This window comes from Oncorhynchus masou, chromosome 14 (assembly GCF_036934945.1).
Source record: "Oncorhynchus masou masou isolate Uvic2021 chromosome 14, UVic_Omas_1.1, whole genome shotgun sequence".
Classification (NCBI taxonomy): Eukaryota; Metazoa; Chordata; class Actinopteri; order Salmoniformes; family Salmonidae; genus Oncorhynchus; species Oncorhynchus masou.
The window spans coordinates 18430739-18447565 of record NC_088225.1 but is presented as its reverse complement, the minus strand read 5'-3'; the positions used below and the strand labels follow the sequence as shown (position 1 = coordinate 18447565).

Genomic DNA, 16827 nt, shown 5'->3' with positions numbered 1-16827 from the left:
AGAACCAATTACACATTTTCTAAATGTTGCTTTACCCATGTGTGTTCTGGCCGAACCATAGGTTTCTGGGACTAATCAGACAGGCTAGAATGTATTTCCATTCTAGAAATCTTAGGAGGTACTCGGCTCCAGAAACTCATGTCCAATGGTGTGCGTTTGGCCGGAGCAAGGAGTTTTGGTGGACAGGCAAGAGCTTATGTACATCGGGTAAAGGACTCGTCTATAGTCAGTCAAATAGAAAAAGCTCAAATATTCAGGCCCGTGGCTATGTAAGGCTATTGAGCTCCAGGCAGTAGCTAAAGTGTTCTCTCTCCAGAGCTGGCAGCCAAGATCGCCAAACCATGCCATGCGACCAGCCACCTACTGTAAATATAGTACCTGTCCAATTTCAGTGTGTCACCTCTGTTTCATTGTGTCAATGTCAAACCTTCCGGAATAAAACTTGATTTAAATAGTGGACTGATTACTTACAATACAGTGAGGAGCCCTGAGGTGAAAGGTATTTATTATCAAGTAAAATAGTTGACATTCCCAACACTTTCCCTTCTTGAAACAAGCACCATTGTAACATTCACTTTTTTTTGCAGGACAAAAATGGCCAATAACAGGGAATTAATCAAATACATGGACCTCAGTTGGCACAGTCTAATGTTAACTGAAGACAGCAAAGCAAGTTGAGGGTTTCAGGTAGAAACAGATTTTTTCTTCCCTCCTGTAAAACTGATGGTTCTATATGAACAGCTGTGAGGAAATGCAAACACTGTCTGGTTCGTGATAGCCTTGGACAAACTTCTGGAATCTTCCATCTGTTGTGCTGGCTGATTGGATCAACCCTTGGTAATGAGGTCAGTTCCTGGTCTTTAATGTCAACAGATGGCTCTAGATAGGGTCAAGTAAAAAATCAGGTAGTCTCCCTGCTCTACCTTTAATAGAACATCTCCATTGACAAGTGAAAGAGCTGACTTGACATACTCCCCATACGGTTCTTCGACAGGTCCGGAGCTTTAGTCGAATTTGGAGAGATGTGTGCGTGAGAGGAATTGGGTGTCAGTCAGTGCAAAGGTCTGTCTGCTCATGCATCTTTTAGACTAGAGTGATAGCAAGGAGATGATGGTAGCTGGCTTTTAAACCCAGTCAAAGGGAGGAGAAACTGCTTAGTTTGAATTATTTACATAGACCATTTAATAAGAACAAAGCGTAAATCCCAGTCTTCTCAGAGCATCTCCTGGTAACCTCTTGGTTACAACACACAACTCTTTCCTGTTCCTCTGTGGTCAGAAGTCCCAGTCATCCACATCCATGTGGCTGAGGCCAGATTCCAGGCTGGCCAGTCCAGAGGCAGCGTCCTGAGGCTGGGTACTCTGAAAGCCTGTGATGGGTGTTACGGGCCGGAATAGCTCAGGCAGAGCCTCCGATGGCCGACGCTTGATCTAGGGAAGAATGGAAATAAAACTCATTGGGATTCTGATAATCAAGTGTGTGACTGAATGAAGCCATTATGACTTAAAATGTTGTACATTGATGTTGAGGGGGAGGAACAAGATCCTACTGACCTGTTTGAAGAAGGAATGACCAATGAGAGCACTGGCTGAGGGTCTGAGGGGGGAAATAAACAATTAAATGAGCTAAAATTCATAAGACAATGTGTGAGGACCAGCAGCCTAGCTTGGCGTGGCTCACCTCTTCTCTGGGTCCCTCTGGAGACACAGCTCCACAAAAGCATGGAAGTGGGGAGAGAAGGTACGACTGTAGGGGTGGCTCCCCGAGGAGGAGGGCTCTCCGTTAGAGTGGTGGGCCCCTCCGGTGCTGGGGCCCTCACAGATCCCAGAGTCAGCTCCAGAGCGGGAGGGCTTCATGGTCAGCTCCTCTGGGGGGATGGTGGTGGTGTCCAACAGACAGGGGACTGTCCCGTTCAGCTTCTCCAGCAACATCTAAAGACAAGAGGACCACGAAGAGGAATGAGAGAGATACCAGTCAATTGAGGAGCAGAATATAGATATTTCAGAATAAAGATTGGGTGAGGTGTTGATCTGGCCACTAGTCACCTGTGTGGCTGGCATGTCTTTGAAGGGCACATGTCCATTGGCTAGCTCACAGGCTGTGATGCCAAGACTGTAGATGTCTGACCGGAAGTCGTATCCCTGCAGATTCTGACACACCAGGGTTGACCGATAAACAAATTAAGGTATTATAGTTTAAAAGCAAGGTATTGTATGTTTGCCAGGTGTGGTATGGAGTTACCTGCTGCAGCACCTCTGGGCTGAGCCAGGGAAGCACCTTGATGCTGTACTGGGGGAAGTCATGGACCACTCTGGCCCGCTGGCCGTGACGGATCAGACTGATGATGCTCCTCAGACCAGACATACACACCTGACCGTCTGCCGAGATCAACACGTGGCTGGCCTTCACGCTCCTAAACACACAAAATTAAACGCCATGTCACAATCCTGCATGAAAAGTCCTGGGCTTGTGTGTACTTTGTACTTACCGGTGTACATAGCCCATGTGGTGGATGTAGTCCAGGGCTTTGAGCATGCCCAGTAGGATGTAGGCGATGGCCAGCTCATTCATCCCATCAGTGAAGTGGCTGCTGATCAGGTCTCTGGCTGACCCTAGGACATGTTAGACACTAGATTAGTCAGAGAGAGAGCAGAGGACTGAATAGTAGGGTTAGGTGGAGACAAATGACCTTAAAATGTGGGAATGGTAACTAGAATCCTCCAGTCTACATTTAGCTTTTGACTACATTTGACTAGGACCAGAGTGGTGTAGTGTTCCAGTCTGTGCTCTGTCTGTCGAATCCTCACCATAGGCCATGAAGGGAGAGATGACCCACAGCTCGTTCTCTGCTATGAAGATGCTCCTGTAGGGCAGGATGCTGGAGTGGTGGAACAGCTTAGATACATGGAGCTCAGCCTGAGAGAGACAGACTGGGTTAGGTTTAAATGACAGAGGTTAGGTTATAATGGATACAAATTAAACAGACAGAGATGGGAGGTTAGATTACATAACAGGTGATGTCATAAAGCAAGGGATGAATGTATTCAGAGGGGAGTGAAAGAAAGGGATATAAAGGCAAGGATGATTTGACTGATGTCTGTCTGCCTGGCAAAGGGAAATGTGACAGATGGATGGTGACAGGTCCAGACCTGCAGGTAGTTGACCATTTCATTTGTGCAGGACTCCAGGTCAATCCGACGGATTGCTACGTGTTCTCCTGTGGGTCTGTATCTGGCAAGGTTGACGGTCATCAAGTCCTCCAGGCCTCGACCTAGCACAGCAAACACACACAAATTAGACTAGAGACAGGAGCACAAACAATGTATTCAACAACAAACACACAAGCGCCTTGGCAGCCAAGTCACTAGGGTTGGAAGCCTGAGACTGACTGACCTATGATGGTCAGGAGCTCATAGGCGCTGCTGTCGGGGAGGAAGCTTCCCATTGTGTCCCGCCGTGGGACTGAGGTCAGGCTCTCGTGGCTGTCTTCATGGGCCTGGGGAGGGGGGCAGCAGGGAAGGAGTTAGCATTGGAAATGATAGCCTAAATTGGCCCTTAGTTTTGGGCTTGTGGCATTGTAAGAGTGGCCTGCAAAGGCTTGGTCAGACGTGATGGTTGATGCTAAATCATATACAGTCAGACTACAGAACAAAATGTGTATGAGCAGTACTTGTGGAACCTGAGTGGAGAACAGGTTTGAATTCTGTTGGTGGCAAATTATAAGCAAGAAGCTCCATTTATGAATCATGCCTTCTCCAAACCACATCACACCATAGTGCTTGAAATATTAACGCTCATGGTAAGATACATGCAGAGTGGGTACCCGAAAATAATAAGAGTGTGTTCAGAGAGGAAGAGGCGAAGCAAGAGGTTGCACTCTCGCCAAAATGTGTCCAAAATTAGCCCAATGTGTTTCTACGGGCTTATTTTGGACTTAAGCTTGTTTCCTGCCTTCCCGCCTTTGGAACAATGACTCCCATTGTTGAGCGGAGACGTGAGCATCTCGAGTATCATCTCAAAAGATGAAAATAGGGATCCAATAACTGTCTTAAGATGCTCAGAAATTAAACTATTTTCACTGTCATCACGGTCAAAATGTTTGACTGAACAAAAATGTATGCAGGGCTCTATGCTACAAAAAAAAAAGTTTTTACAAGGAGCACAATGAAAAATATTAATAACAACAACTACAAAAGCACTGGTGCTCCCAAATTAAAATTCCAGGTAACAGTAAAATATTTTGATGCATATGCGACCAAAATGGTACCACTGTAGAGCCCTGGTACGGGGTGTTGGCCTAAACTTACAATTGAAGTCAGAAGTTTACATACTCTTAGGTTGCAGTCATTAAAACTCATTTTTCAACCACTCCACTAATTTCTTGTTGACAAAACAATAGTTTTGGCAAGTCGGTTAGGACATCTACTTTGTGCATGACACAAGTCATTTTTCCAACAATTGTTTAGACAAGATTATTTCACTGTGTCACAATTCCAGTGGGTCAGAAGTTTACATGCACTAAGTTGACTGTGCCTTTAAACAGCTTGGAAAATTCCACAAAATGATTTATGGCTTTAGAAGCTTCTGATAGGCTAATTGACATCATTTGAGTCAATTGGAGGTGTACCTGTGGATGTATTTCAAGGCCTACCTTCAAACTCAGTGTCTCTATGCTTGACATCATGGGATCATCAAAAGAAACCAGCCAAGACCTCAGAAAAAAAATGGTGGGCCTCCACAAGTCTGGTTCATCCTTGCGAACAATTTCCAAATGCCTGAAGGTACCATGTTCATCTGTACAAACAATAGTACGCAAGTATAAACACCATGGGACCACGCAACCGTCATACTGCTCAGGAAGGAGATGCATTCTGTCTCCTAGAGATGAACATACTTAGGTGCAAGAAGTGCAAATCAATCCGAGAACAACAGCAAAGGACCTTGAGAAGATGCTGGAGGAAAAAGGTACAAAATTATCTAAATCCACAATAAAACAAGTTCTATATCGACATAACCTGAAAGGCCGCTCTGCAAGGAAGAAGCCACTGCTCCAAAACAGCCATAAAAAGCCAGACTACGGTTTGGTACATGGGTATAAAGACCATACTTTTTGGAGAAATGTCCTCTGGTCTGATGAAACAAAAATAGAACTGTTTGGCCATAATTAACATCATTATGTTGAGGAAAAAGGCTTGCAAGCCAAACACCACCATCCCAACTGTGAAGCACGGGGGTGGCAGCATCATGTTGTGGGGGTGCTTTGCTGCAGGAGGGACTGGTGCACTTCACTAAATAGATGGCATCATGAGGACGTAAAATTAAGTGGATATATTGAAGACATCAGTCAGGAAGTTAAAGCTTGGTTGCAAAGGGGTCTTCCAAATTGACAATGACCCCAAGCATACTGCCAAAGTTGTGTCAAAATGGCTTAAGGACAACAAAGTCAAGGTATTGGAGTGGCCATCACAAAGCCCTGACCTCAATCCTATAGAAAATTTGTGGGCAGAACTGAAAAAGCGTGTGTGAGCAAAGAGGCCTACAAACCTGACTCAGTTGCACCAGCGCTGTCAGGAGGAATGGGCCAAAATTCACCCAACATATTGTGGATAGCTTGTGGAAGGCTACCCAAAACGTTTGACTCAAGCTAAACAATTTAAAGGCAATGCTACCAAATACTAACTGAATTCATGTAAACTTCTGACCCACTGGGAATGTGATGAAAGAAATAAAATAAATCACTCTTATTCATACATTTCACATTCTTAAAATAAAGTGGTGATCCTAACTGACCTAAGACAGGGTTAAATGTCAGGAATAGTGTAAAACTGAGTTTAAATGTGTTTGGCTAAGGTGTATGTAAACTTCAGACTTCAACTGTATTAGATTATTAAATAAAAAGTTTTTAAATGCAGTAACAACTTAAATATGTATCTACCAATTTCCAGCCAGCATTGCGAGGAAGATGCCCATCACTTTAAAAATCACTCAGACGGGGTTGCCATGCATTGCCAAAAATGGAACACATGGAACTCTATCCATTCCATTCAACTCCAGTTCACAACCATTGGTGGATCCAGAGATTTCCACAACAGTGACACATTAGACATGAACAAATAACCAGTTGCTCATACCCTCCCACCCACATGCCCTCTGCTTTCTAGTAAGGGAGAACTACAGTGAACACAGGCAATAGACAAAGTGTCCACACTTAAACTACTTCACAAACATGAAACAGGCTTGGTCAAAATTAGTGAGGACTTTCAGTGAAGAACAACAGAAACCATAAATCAAATAGTAACACCATGTTAAGACCACGCAGAGGTTCCTAAGGGCCCATTAAGGCCGGCTTTACAGGGAGATTATATCAGCTGAGACCAAACAGCCGTTTTCTGTGACAGCCGTAAAAGACAAGTGCAGGTCAATTAATTACAGATGACCCATCATTGCCCACTCTAAAAGACACAAACTGTGGTCAACTTTATGAATCAGGAAGGACTGTTTTGATCTCTGGAGCAACCGATGGAGCCATCAGGTAACACGTATCAATGGGGTGATCATCTGTCCACTTATACTGATCACATCTTTTTTTCATCAGACTTCAACAACCTCAGTTGTTCTCTCCTCCAACCTAACCATGTCTCATCAAGAGAACATCACTACTGTAAGCTCCACCAATCTCCCAACTCCCCCAATAGGAAACACTGGTGGGTGAAGATGGGCCTCAAAATACAAAGCACATACAACACAGCATTGTGAATCAGATGCCCATGCACAAAAGCACACAGGGCTTGTGAATTCATTCATGTTGGCTCCACCCTCACACAGAGGCAGATGGAACGATCGAGAGCAGTGACTGGAGTACCACACTTACTTTCCTGTGAGAGCTTCCCTGAGCTTGCTCTGTGGTAGAGAAACCACATGGATGACAAACACACACACACAGAGAAAGGATCTGTGTTTAGAGCAGCTCAGGAACCATTAGGTACACTGTAAGTGTAAAGTATAGCATGTGGTGTTTGTTGCAGGAGTCGGATCAATGCTGCTAGCTGGCTCCCATAACCAGGATTCACTTTAAGCTAATTAGATTAATTAATCTGTTAAATCAGTGAGGAATCTGAGGATTCAGTCTAGCAAGATTGAGTGATTATGCATTGCCATGGGAACAGGAAGCAGCCAAAACCAAACTTGAAATTAAGCATATGAACAAACACAGAACAATTATGCAATGTGAGCTGAGCACACAGAAATATTAAGATAATGCAAAACTTGATTGTGAAGCCACCCCTCCCCAGCTATTCAGCTATTTCCTGTCCTCATGTTTATGTGTCTAATAAGACCCATATACTGTAGAAACATCTCTTTGAATATGCCTCATCCCCACCACACTTGTTACCCTTAAAATATGATTTCCTTAATAAATATTTGACCTAAATATCATGTCAACTTCATATCTACTACAATGACCGACGGCGCAACAGAATATTAATCTGACATGCAGTATTCTGAGGCTGCACATTTACTGCATTGATCAAGTCTGACAGACAAGGAGACATCACACTGGAACAAACTCTCTTCATGGCACAAATGTAACATACAGTGAGACATCTGACATCTGCAGAACATTGAAGCAAGCAGTAGATCTTATGTGTCCTGAATTTATTTCAGAGACAGGGGTATCCAGCCACATATTGCCAAAGAACCAATGCTGATTGAATTCCTGAAGGTTTAAATTGTATTATGCCAATTGTTTGTTAGAGTGTGTTGCTTTTAAAAAACTGTGCAATGCAATATCTTGTTTTTAAAGCAAAGCTGCACTAGGATATAGCTAGCAGGTTCTGTATGAGGGTTGGGCAACTTCATAGCTGTTGATAGGTCTTGTTTGTAAGCAGCAGTTGATTTGGGAAGCTGCATAACCTTTGACCTTACCTCCAAAAAACTCAAAATCCCTCAGGTTCTCCACACTCAATTTCTCTGAGACCCAACGCTGGGATTGAGAGAGGGAGAAAGAGACAGATAGGGCAGATACCACAGGTCAATCACTTCTCCAATAACTGATCATTGCTGTAACTCTGACTGGTAAGGATTCAGCACAACTATTTGATACATTTTCTAGACTGAGCTCTGACGTCAACAGGCAGGGGAGCGCTGACAGAGTTCACTCACCAGAAAAGACATGGATCTGTCGGTTGTGGCAGCTAGAACCGCTGAAACCCCATCCAGAAAAAAAAACACTCCAAAATAAACACAGTAACAGAGGAAAGGAAACACGTTAACGTTACTTCGCTAAGAACAAGACATGTAGCTAACTATAACCTGCCTATAGAATCATTTAAGTTGTAATGTTAATGAAAACCATTTCACAAATATAGATAGGCCCAAAACATTTTATTATCAGGACTACTAGCTAACGTTAGCTAGCTAAAGTAACATATGGCTATGTAAAAAATAAATAAAACTAACATTAGCGTGGCTCTTTTTCATTACATCAAACAACAAAGATTGGCTTGGTAGCTATATAAACCACGATAGCTAGTAACCTACCTGTATGTTAACTTGAAGAAATAGCTAGCTAGTATCTGGTGAAGTGAGTTTGTGAGCTACATTTTCAACAAACAACTATTATCGAAAAGGGGCTGTAACTAATGTCACATGTTTGCGTTGATTGGTTCGTTGTTGTGAGACGCAATCCGTCGCGCGTAATCTACGTCTACACACGGTAATGACGCAAAACACTTTCGAGTTGCGCTGTGAGATTTGGCAGTGGTAAACAGATCTTTCTTGGTGGTGAAAACAGGTAAATAAACAGTACATGAAACCACGAGGTTAGTTTATAGTGTTTAACGTACACCAGATTTAACTGATTTTGCAAATATCCTTTGACAAGCCATATTTGCTCAGTCAATCATTTGTCACACACCCACTTCTTCGTCGTGCTGCTGCGGCCCTAGAGAAGCGTAGCATGCTAACGTTAGCTCGTTTAATGTAGCCAATTAATGAGATTAGCATCTAGCATTAGCTAGACACAGATTAATGCAATATTTTATATCTTCATTTGCCAGAAGCCACAGATAATCTTTGACATCCCCCAGACAGTGATTTACGAGATTATTAGCATTTAGCAGACGTTTGTGGGTGACACAAGGCCTGCGATGAATGGACTGGAATGCAACAGCAATCTACAACAGTCAAATACCAAATGTGATTATTTTCTTTTCCCCTTACTTCTGTAGGACAGCTATGAACTGGAGCAAGGGTGGCCCAAGTGGTAAGCGAGGGTTCGGTTTTGGAGGATTTTCCCTTGGTGGTGGTGGAGGAGGAGGAGGAAAGAAAGAAGAACTGCGTGCCTCAGAAATCCCACACGTCCTTCGGAGGCGCAGGGACAGCTGGAGGTTATGGCAAGAACCAGCAACTCCCTGCATTCTACAAGATAGGAACAAAAAGAGCAAATTTTGATGAAGAGAATGCGTGAGTATAGACTTGTTTTTCCTTTGGGGTTGGGTTTGGTGTGCTTCATATGCTGTGTGATCAACCAGTTATGCAGGATGTATTACATTGATTTCAATTACATTTGACTGGTGATAACTTTCCTAACCCATTCCCAGGTATTTTGAAGATGATGAAGAGGAGTCAAGCAGCACAGATTTGCCATATATCCCAGCTGAGAACTCCCCCACACGGCAACAATTCCAGTCTGGAGGGGGCTCAGACAGTGAGGATGATCCTCTGGATGCTTTCATGGCCCAAGTGGAGGTGAGTCATGGATTCCCCTCTTAGACCTGGCTCATATGGAATATACACATTTTCTCCATAGTTTGTCTGTTTAAAATCTGGGGTTATTGTCACAGAGCTTTTGGGAAATATTGCAGAGGGTTTATTGTTCACCCTCTTGTCTGCTCTAGGACCAAGCAGCAAAGACATGAAGAAACTGGAGGAAAAAGAGAAGGAAAAGAAGGTTGAAAAGTAAGATCCCTTCAATTTCTACCCTTTAAGCTTAGGGCCTTGAAAATGACCTTGTCAATAATATAAGCAAAAATATTATTAGCAAAGGCCCTATTCAAGGCCACCAGGCAAGCAGGTGTAGTATATTCTTCCCATTCACCTGTGTATTGATTTGCACATATTTCCATGGTTATTAGTCAAGTGTCTCAATTATTAATCTATTCTCATCCCAAAACTCTAGCATGTTATTAAGATACTGTAGATATAAAGTTCCCACTTCAACTGCAATCATTCACCACTGTGGAGCAGAGATATGTCTCATTTGAAATAATCTGTCTTGCCATTCAATTACCTTAAATTTCCCCAGTTGGTCCATACTGTAGGTAACTCATCAAGCCTGCCTTGCAATGGCGACTTTGTAGGGAGGGGATAAGCGTGACATTAGACAGGTTGTGGGGAATCATGGGTGAACAAACGAGTCGCAGGGAAGTTTTTTTTTCTCCGCTTGTTTTTACAGGGGTATACGTGATGACATTGAAGAGGAAGATGAACAAGTAAGTGATCCATCCAACGTTCCTAATTTACTACTGATCAGAGAGCCTCCAGACCCCAACCTCCCCTCCTGACCCATCTATGGCCAAGTCTCACCACCTACCACATCTCTTGCTCTTTTTTCTCTCTTTTACTCTATCGCTCTCTCACACTATGCTAACAAACCCAATTGCAGGTTGAATCCTTCGCCCTATCCTTCTTGGATATCTACATGCATTCTTGTGGTGTCAATTATATATATTTTTTTTCATATACCCATGCCTAAACTAGAATGTTGATTAATAGTTTATCATCTCTACAATATGCCATACTGTAATGAATGTTTACTATTAACTGTTGCTGTTCTTACTACTTTGTGAAGGGGGGTTATAAAATCTGACACTGATCAATTTCAGCCCAAATAAAGCAAAGACTGGTTTAAACTGAGTGTTAAAACATAAAATGGCTTAGACTCTGACATTGATATGGGCGATCATCAGAGCATTTTACCGTTGATTGTATTTAAATGTATGTCCCCCGGTTATGAGAGTGGTAAGAGTGCCTGCATGAATGTGTGCTACATTAGGCGTTTAAGCTGACCCTGGTTGACTCATGCGGCTGTGCTCTGTGCAGGAAGCCTACTTCCGCTACATGGCAGAGAATCCCACAGCTGGGCTGACCGCAGAGGACGAGGATGAGAACATAGACTACGACAGTGATGGGAATCCCATTGCCCCCATCACTAAGAAGATCATCATGCCCCTGCCCCCGATGGACCACTCTGAGGTAACAGCTGCATACTGCACCTATCTGAGGCAGGAGGTTATGTTATCTTGTCAATTGGATTTTTTATTTTATTTTAGTGTCTGAGGTCATACATTTATGTCATCCCCTTATAGATTGACTACCCACCTTTTGAGAGGAACTTCTACAACGAGCATGAGGAGCTTCTCAGCCTGACAGGCACCGAGGTGTTTGAGCTGAGACACAAACTCAACCTGCGGGTAAGTGTCCGGAGAAGGACACGCACACATACAACCACATCTAAACCCAACCACACAATCCTTGCCAACATACCACTTACAGACAACTGTTGTATGATCCCATTGTCTCTTTAATCAAAAGCCTTGTCTATTTATTTTGCTTCATTGACTTTGGTAGGTGTCTGGTGCCGCCCCTCCTAAACTCTCCACCAGCTTTGCCCACTTTGGGTTTGACGAGCAGCTGATGCATATAATCCGCAAGTCGGAGTACACTCAGCCAACACCTATTCAGTGCCAGGTACCTAAGCAGGTCTTTTCTTTTGTTGGTACTTTCATATTGCTTTAGTAGCAAATAGGCCTCACCTGTATTTTCTTCCCCATCTGTCCTGTAGGGAGTTCCTATTGCCCTGAGTGGGCGTGACATGATTGGCATTGCGAAAACTGGTAGTGGCAAGACTGCAGCCTTCATCTGGCCCATGCTAGTTCACATCATGGACCAGAAGGAACTGGAGACTGGAGAGGGGCCTATCGCAGTCATCGTGTGCCCCACCAGGGAGCTCTGTCAGCAGGTAAGACAGCCAGGGAGAGATGGGTCAGGAACAAAACATTTCCATGACAAAAAGTTGATTGGGCCCCTGAAAATGATGGTTGTGCTTCCTAGATCCATGCGGAGTGTAAGCGTTTTGGGAAAGCCTACTCCCTGCGCTCGGTGGCGGTGTATGGAGGAGGCAGCATGTGGGAGCAGGCCAAGGCTCTTCAGGAGGGGGCAGAGATTGTTGTGTGCACCCCGGTAAGAGCTCTAGTTGACAATCACTGTGGTAGACTGTGTTTAGTCTTTATGTATTGGAGGAAAATAATCCCCTGAGGTCATTTCACTTATTGGGTTGTGGATGTTGTTCTTCACACAGGGTCGTCTGATTGACCATGTGAAAAAGAAGGCCACCTCTCTGCAGAGAGTGACATACCTGGTGTTTGATGAGGCAGATAGAATGTTTGATATGGGCTTTGGTAAGTTGGCTTTCCCTTCTTTCTTTTGTTCCCAATGACCACTAGGCCCAGAAGATTGTTCACTGAAGATGGTTTGACACCTATTTATATCATATACTTTTGGAAACTTTTTTCAGAGTATCAAGTGAGATCCATTGCCAGCCATGTCCGACCTGATCGACAGAGTAAGTGTGTGTGTGTGTGCATGTACACTTGTTAGAGGCTTTAGACAAGATTTCCCCATCCTATGAACCTTAACTACTGTCCTCACAGCTCTTCTGTTCAGCGCCACCTTCCGTAAGAAGATTGAGAGGCTGGCTAGAGATATCCTGGTGGACCCCATCCGCGTGGTGCAGGGAGACATCGGGGAGGTCAGACCCGTGGCTCTTCTAACACCCTCTGATTGCCACTTCTATCATTTATTTAAAGTTCTACATTGCCAGAACAGTCAACCAGCTGGCGGCAGAACATTTTCTGGAGTTTAGTCATCTAATGATCTTTAATCCTCCATCCTTCCTCCCCAGGCCAATGAGGATGTGACCCAGGTAGTGGAGATCATGCCCAGTGGGGTGGAGAAGTGGGGCTGGCTGACCCGCCGCCTGGTGGAGTTTACCTCCTCTGGCTCTGTACTTATCTTCGTCACCAAGAAGGCCAACTGTGAAGAGCTGGCCACCAACCTGACCCAGGAGGGCCACAGCCTGGGCCTGCTGCACGGAGACATGGACCAGAGTGAGAGGAACAAGGTCATCGCTGACTTCAAGAAGAAGAGTCTGCCCGTGCTGGTGGCCACCGACGTGGCAGGTGAGGTGGGGGTGGGCTGCAGACGAGGGGTGGGGAATGAATGTGGCACAATGCTCCAATCATCAGAGATCTGTGTATGATTGCACAGACACTGACAATGATTTGATTGTTTTTGCCTGAATTCCAGTGCTCCTACATACTTGTCATTCTATCATTCACCCCTTCTTTGTCATTTCCTCCCTAGCCCGTGGTCTGGATATCCCTTCAATACGCACAGTAGTGAACTATGACGTGGCTCGGGACATCGACACACACACACACCGAATTGGCCGAACTGGTCGTGCTGGAGAAAAGGGTGTTGCCTACACCCTTCTCACCAGTAAAGACACATCATTTGCAGGAGACCTTGTGCGTAACCTGGAGGGAGCCAATCAAAGTGTCTCTAAGGAGCTGATGGACTTGGCAATGCAGGTAAGCCATTCTACATGTCCCTGACTGACCATTGAGGACGGTTCTGGAAAGGTTAATTTTATATGATGTCTTTACTGACCTCCTTTGATGTATTCCTCTCAGAATCCCTGGTTCAGGAAATCACGCTTCAAGGGTGGCAAAGGGAAGAAGCTAAACATTGGAGGAGGTGGTCTGGGCTACAAAGAGAGGCCAGGATTGGGAGCTGAAAGTTCTGTGAGTTGGCCATGTCTATTTGTAACATAAATGGTGTTATTTGTAGTGTTTTATCTTGTTGGTAGATGGGCATAATAGTGTAACTATTGGTAATTGTTGACATTTTGTTGTTTCTCCAGGAGCGTAGTGGTGGTGCTGCCATGGGTAACTATGAGGGCTACAGCAAGCCTACCGGAGCCATGGGAGACCGCATGTCAGCAATGAAGTCAGCCTTCCAGGTAATTAAACTGTCACTCACTATCTATTCTGTTAGCTTTAAATGATCCCTTTTTCTCATTAATTATTTCTGTACATCTTGAAGTCCCTCTTTAATCGTTGTCTATTTTTCAGTCTCAGTATAAGAACCACTTTGTGGCGGCGTCCGGCATGGTTCCTAAACTCACCACTAAGTCCAGTAGCTCTTCAGGCTGGACCAGCGCTGGAAGTCTGAGCTCCGTCCCCACCGGGGCCCCTGAGGGCCCAGACCGGCCCCGTGGGCCCCCCTCCTTAGCCATGGCCCCTCCAGCAGCCCTCGGCATGGGCACCAAGATGGCAGGCTTCACCAGCGCTGGCTCCCTGAGCTCTGTGTCAGACAGCCAGGCCACTGCTCCTCAGGGGAATGCCGCCCCACCCTCACCCAGGGAAGGGCCCCGTGACAGACATGTTGATGACAGGAGTCGCCACGGAGATGGACACTATCGTGACAGGAGAGACAGGAGCGAGCGGCACAGTGGTGGGGGAGAGCGGCACAGTGGCGGGGGAGAGCGGGACCGCTATGGGGAGCGGGACCGCCACGCAGACCGCGACAGATACGGGGACAAGGATCGCCATGGCAGCAGCGGGCGCCATGGCGATAGTCGTAATGGAGAGGGAAGTAGAAGGGATAGAGAGCGAGACGATTGTAGAGGTGACAGGGAGAGTGGAGACAGGGCAGGGAGTGAAGGAAGGGGGGACAGAGCTGAGGGGAAAGGAGACCGAGAGGAAGACAGCTTTGCAGTCCCAGATCCACCAAAACGCAAAAAGAGTAGGTGGGACAACTAAAGCACAAAACACATCACCTGTAAAGCAACCAACCAACTGTTCTTAGATGAGCATGCCTAGTCTGTAGATGCACAGCTGGTCATTTCAGCTGAAAAATGCACAGAATTTCAAGGGTTAATGTATGAACAGACCCTACTGTGCGGTCTAAATGCAAGGGGAAAGATGCTATCCTGCATTGGTTGGGGATTCAGAAACATGGCTCCTGATTGTCAGCTTGTCTGAAGAAGTGTTGAGATTTTGGAAAGAGTTTCACTCTACTGTGCATGGAGAAAGAAATCTACTGTAAATATACCATCCAGATAGTTTAAACCTCACCATAAGTGAGATGATCAATATTTCTGGTCAATAGAAGGGAGCAGTGGAGCTGTTATGCAGTCTTGACGCCACAGAAAACACCTGTGTTTGAGATGTCTGTTGTATTCTTACGTCCACCCCCTGTTGTTCTAGTTAAACTCTTAGCCCTGAGTAACCCAATAGCCCTATTGGACTAAATGTGAGTGTATATTATCTACCCACGTTAATGACAGATCTCCTTTTTTATTATAAGTGTACTACTTCCTGTGAATCCATCTGTGTTTGTGAACTTTGCAGCTTGTATTCACTTCTTAGTAAAGTGCCTCTGTGTCACTTAGGTGTTTTTTATGCTTTTGAAAGTGGAGTGTATGTAAAATGTATTTGTTAATTTTTGTGTGAGGCTATGCTTGAGTTCATTCACAGGAGCATGTCAAGTATTTTTGATTAAAAAAATGGCTTTGGCAGTTTATTTTGTTTGTCTATAGTTTCCTTTTCTGTTTGTCAATGGCAGTTCTATACATGTGCATTCTAAACTTAGCTGCAGCTGACACAGCACTTCTGAACTGTAATAAACAAATTCACTTGGTCCCACATTTGTCACCACTCACTACGTTTTGACACCTGATATTGTAGAAGTGGTTATATACTAGTGAAAAACTGAACTCTCAAATGCCATAACATTCTATTTCAAAAGCTTCCAATTTGGAATTGGCTTCTGTCTTGAAAATGACTAGTCTTAGGCATGATAATACCTGTGAGATTCTCTGTTATATCTGTAATTTGCACACAAGATGTGACATGTCAAAGTGAGGATATAATTGGCAATTCCTTTTTGTATTTAACCCTTGATGCATTTTTGTTCATCGGTGTACTTGTAACTTCCATAGCCAATAGGGTTAAGACTGAGTAGATACATGTGAAAAAACAATGGTCTAATTTTTGTTAATAAAATCATGTGGTTTTTAGTTGTCTTTTTGGATGGTTTGTAAGGGTACCTTTTTAGAAGGTATCCAGAGCCAGCCACAACTCTGGGTGTGTCTCTTTCCTCACACATGGAGAATCTCAATTGCAATCTCCTTGTATCCACTCTCCTTGCCACCTCCTCAAAACCCATTGAATTAGAAATCCAGAGGTCCCTCCCCCTGATCTTCTCTTCCAATGGGTTTTGAGGAAGAAGGAGGGTGTGAGGAGTATACAATTGAGAAAAGGCCATGTTCTTCTGATTGACCATGTGAGAAAGATTGCCACCACCCGGAAGAGAGTGGTATCCCTGGTGTTTTAGCTAGCAGATCTGACCCACTTGCTTACAGATGAACTAGAGTAGGACAGGCCTCCTGTTTAGATCAACACACTGTGCTGGTTACTGGTGTTTGTGAGGCTGATCCCATGTTTGATATGGGCTTTGGTAAGTTGACTGGCTTTACTTTACCAAAGACTGGACTGTATTTTGTCACCTATTTATATATTCTTTTGGTATCCTTTTTCAGAGTATCAAGTGAGGTCCAACACCAGCCATGTCCAGCCTGATCGACAGAGTAAGTGTGTGCCTGTGTAAGGAAGAATCTTAATTGCATACTCCTGCGTCCCCTCCTCTTCGGTGGGGTTTAACGGCAGTTGGCATCCAATATGTTGCCTTACCGCCCCCAAC

General features: G+C 44.5%; 2 protein-coding genes across 3 annotated transcripts; one reads left to right on the top strand and one right to left on the bottom strand.

Annotated features, from left to right (window-relative positions):
• Positions 1-1246: 1246 nt before the first annotated feature.
• strada (STE20 related adaptor alpha) lies at positions 1247-8244 on the bottom strand. 2 transcript variants are annotated; one of them, XM_064986776.1, is made up of 12 exons: positions 8164-8244; positions 7927-7984; positions 6872-6900; positions 3394-3496; positions 3150-3271; positions 2808-2916; positions 2489-2612; positions 2242-2413; positions 2046-2150; positions 1681-1931; positions 1554-1596; positions 1247-1430 (listed from the first exon to the last, which is right to left on the bottom strand). In XM_064986776.1, the coding sequence occupies exons 1-12, from the start codon at positions 8173-8175 to the stop codon at positions 1275-1277; spliced, it is 1284 nt and encodes a 427-aa protein (XP_064842848.1). In that variant the 5' UTR covers positions 8176-8244; the 3' UTR covers positions 1247-1274. The 2 variants fall into 2 exon arrangements, with proteins under 2 accessions (XP_064842848.1, XP_064842847.1); XM_064986775.1 differs by lacking the exon at positions 6872-6900 and having other exon boundaries at positions 8164-8211.
• A 442-nt stretch (positions 8245-8686) lies between these two features.
• On the top strand, positions 8687-15648 carry ddx42 (DEAD (Asp-Glu-Ala-Asp) box helicase 42). The gene is given in 19 exon segments (XM_064986778.1): positions 8687-8794; positions 9231-9335; positions 9337-9465; positions 9603-9754; positions 9900-9960; positions 10457-10493; positions 11104-11256; positions 11370-11474; positions 11632-11751; positions 11846-12022; positions 12115-12243; positions 12362-12461; positions 12578-12625; positions 12714-12811; positions 12965-13241; positions 13426-13652; positions 13755-13865; positions 13985-14083; positions 14196-15648. Coding segments are annotated over 18 exon segments (2811 nt in total). The 5' UTR covers positions 8687-8794; positions 9231-9237; the 3' UTR covers positions 14886-15648.
• The last annotated feature ends 1179 nt before the right edge of the window (positions 15649-16827 follow it).

Bases quoted from the DNA above. Each gene is read 5' to 3' on its own strand.
- strada (XM_064986776.1), bottom strand. The intron at 3,497-6,871 runs GTAAGTGTGGTA...CCCCCTCCCCAG, and splicing joins AGGGAAGCTCTCACAGGAAA to GCCCATGAAGACAGCCACGA. The intron at 2,917-3,149 runs GTCTGGACCTGT...TGTCTCTCTCAG, and splicing joins AAATGGTCAACTACCTGCAG to GCTGAGCTCCATGTATCTAA.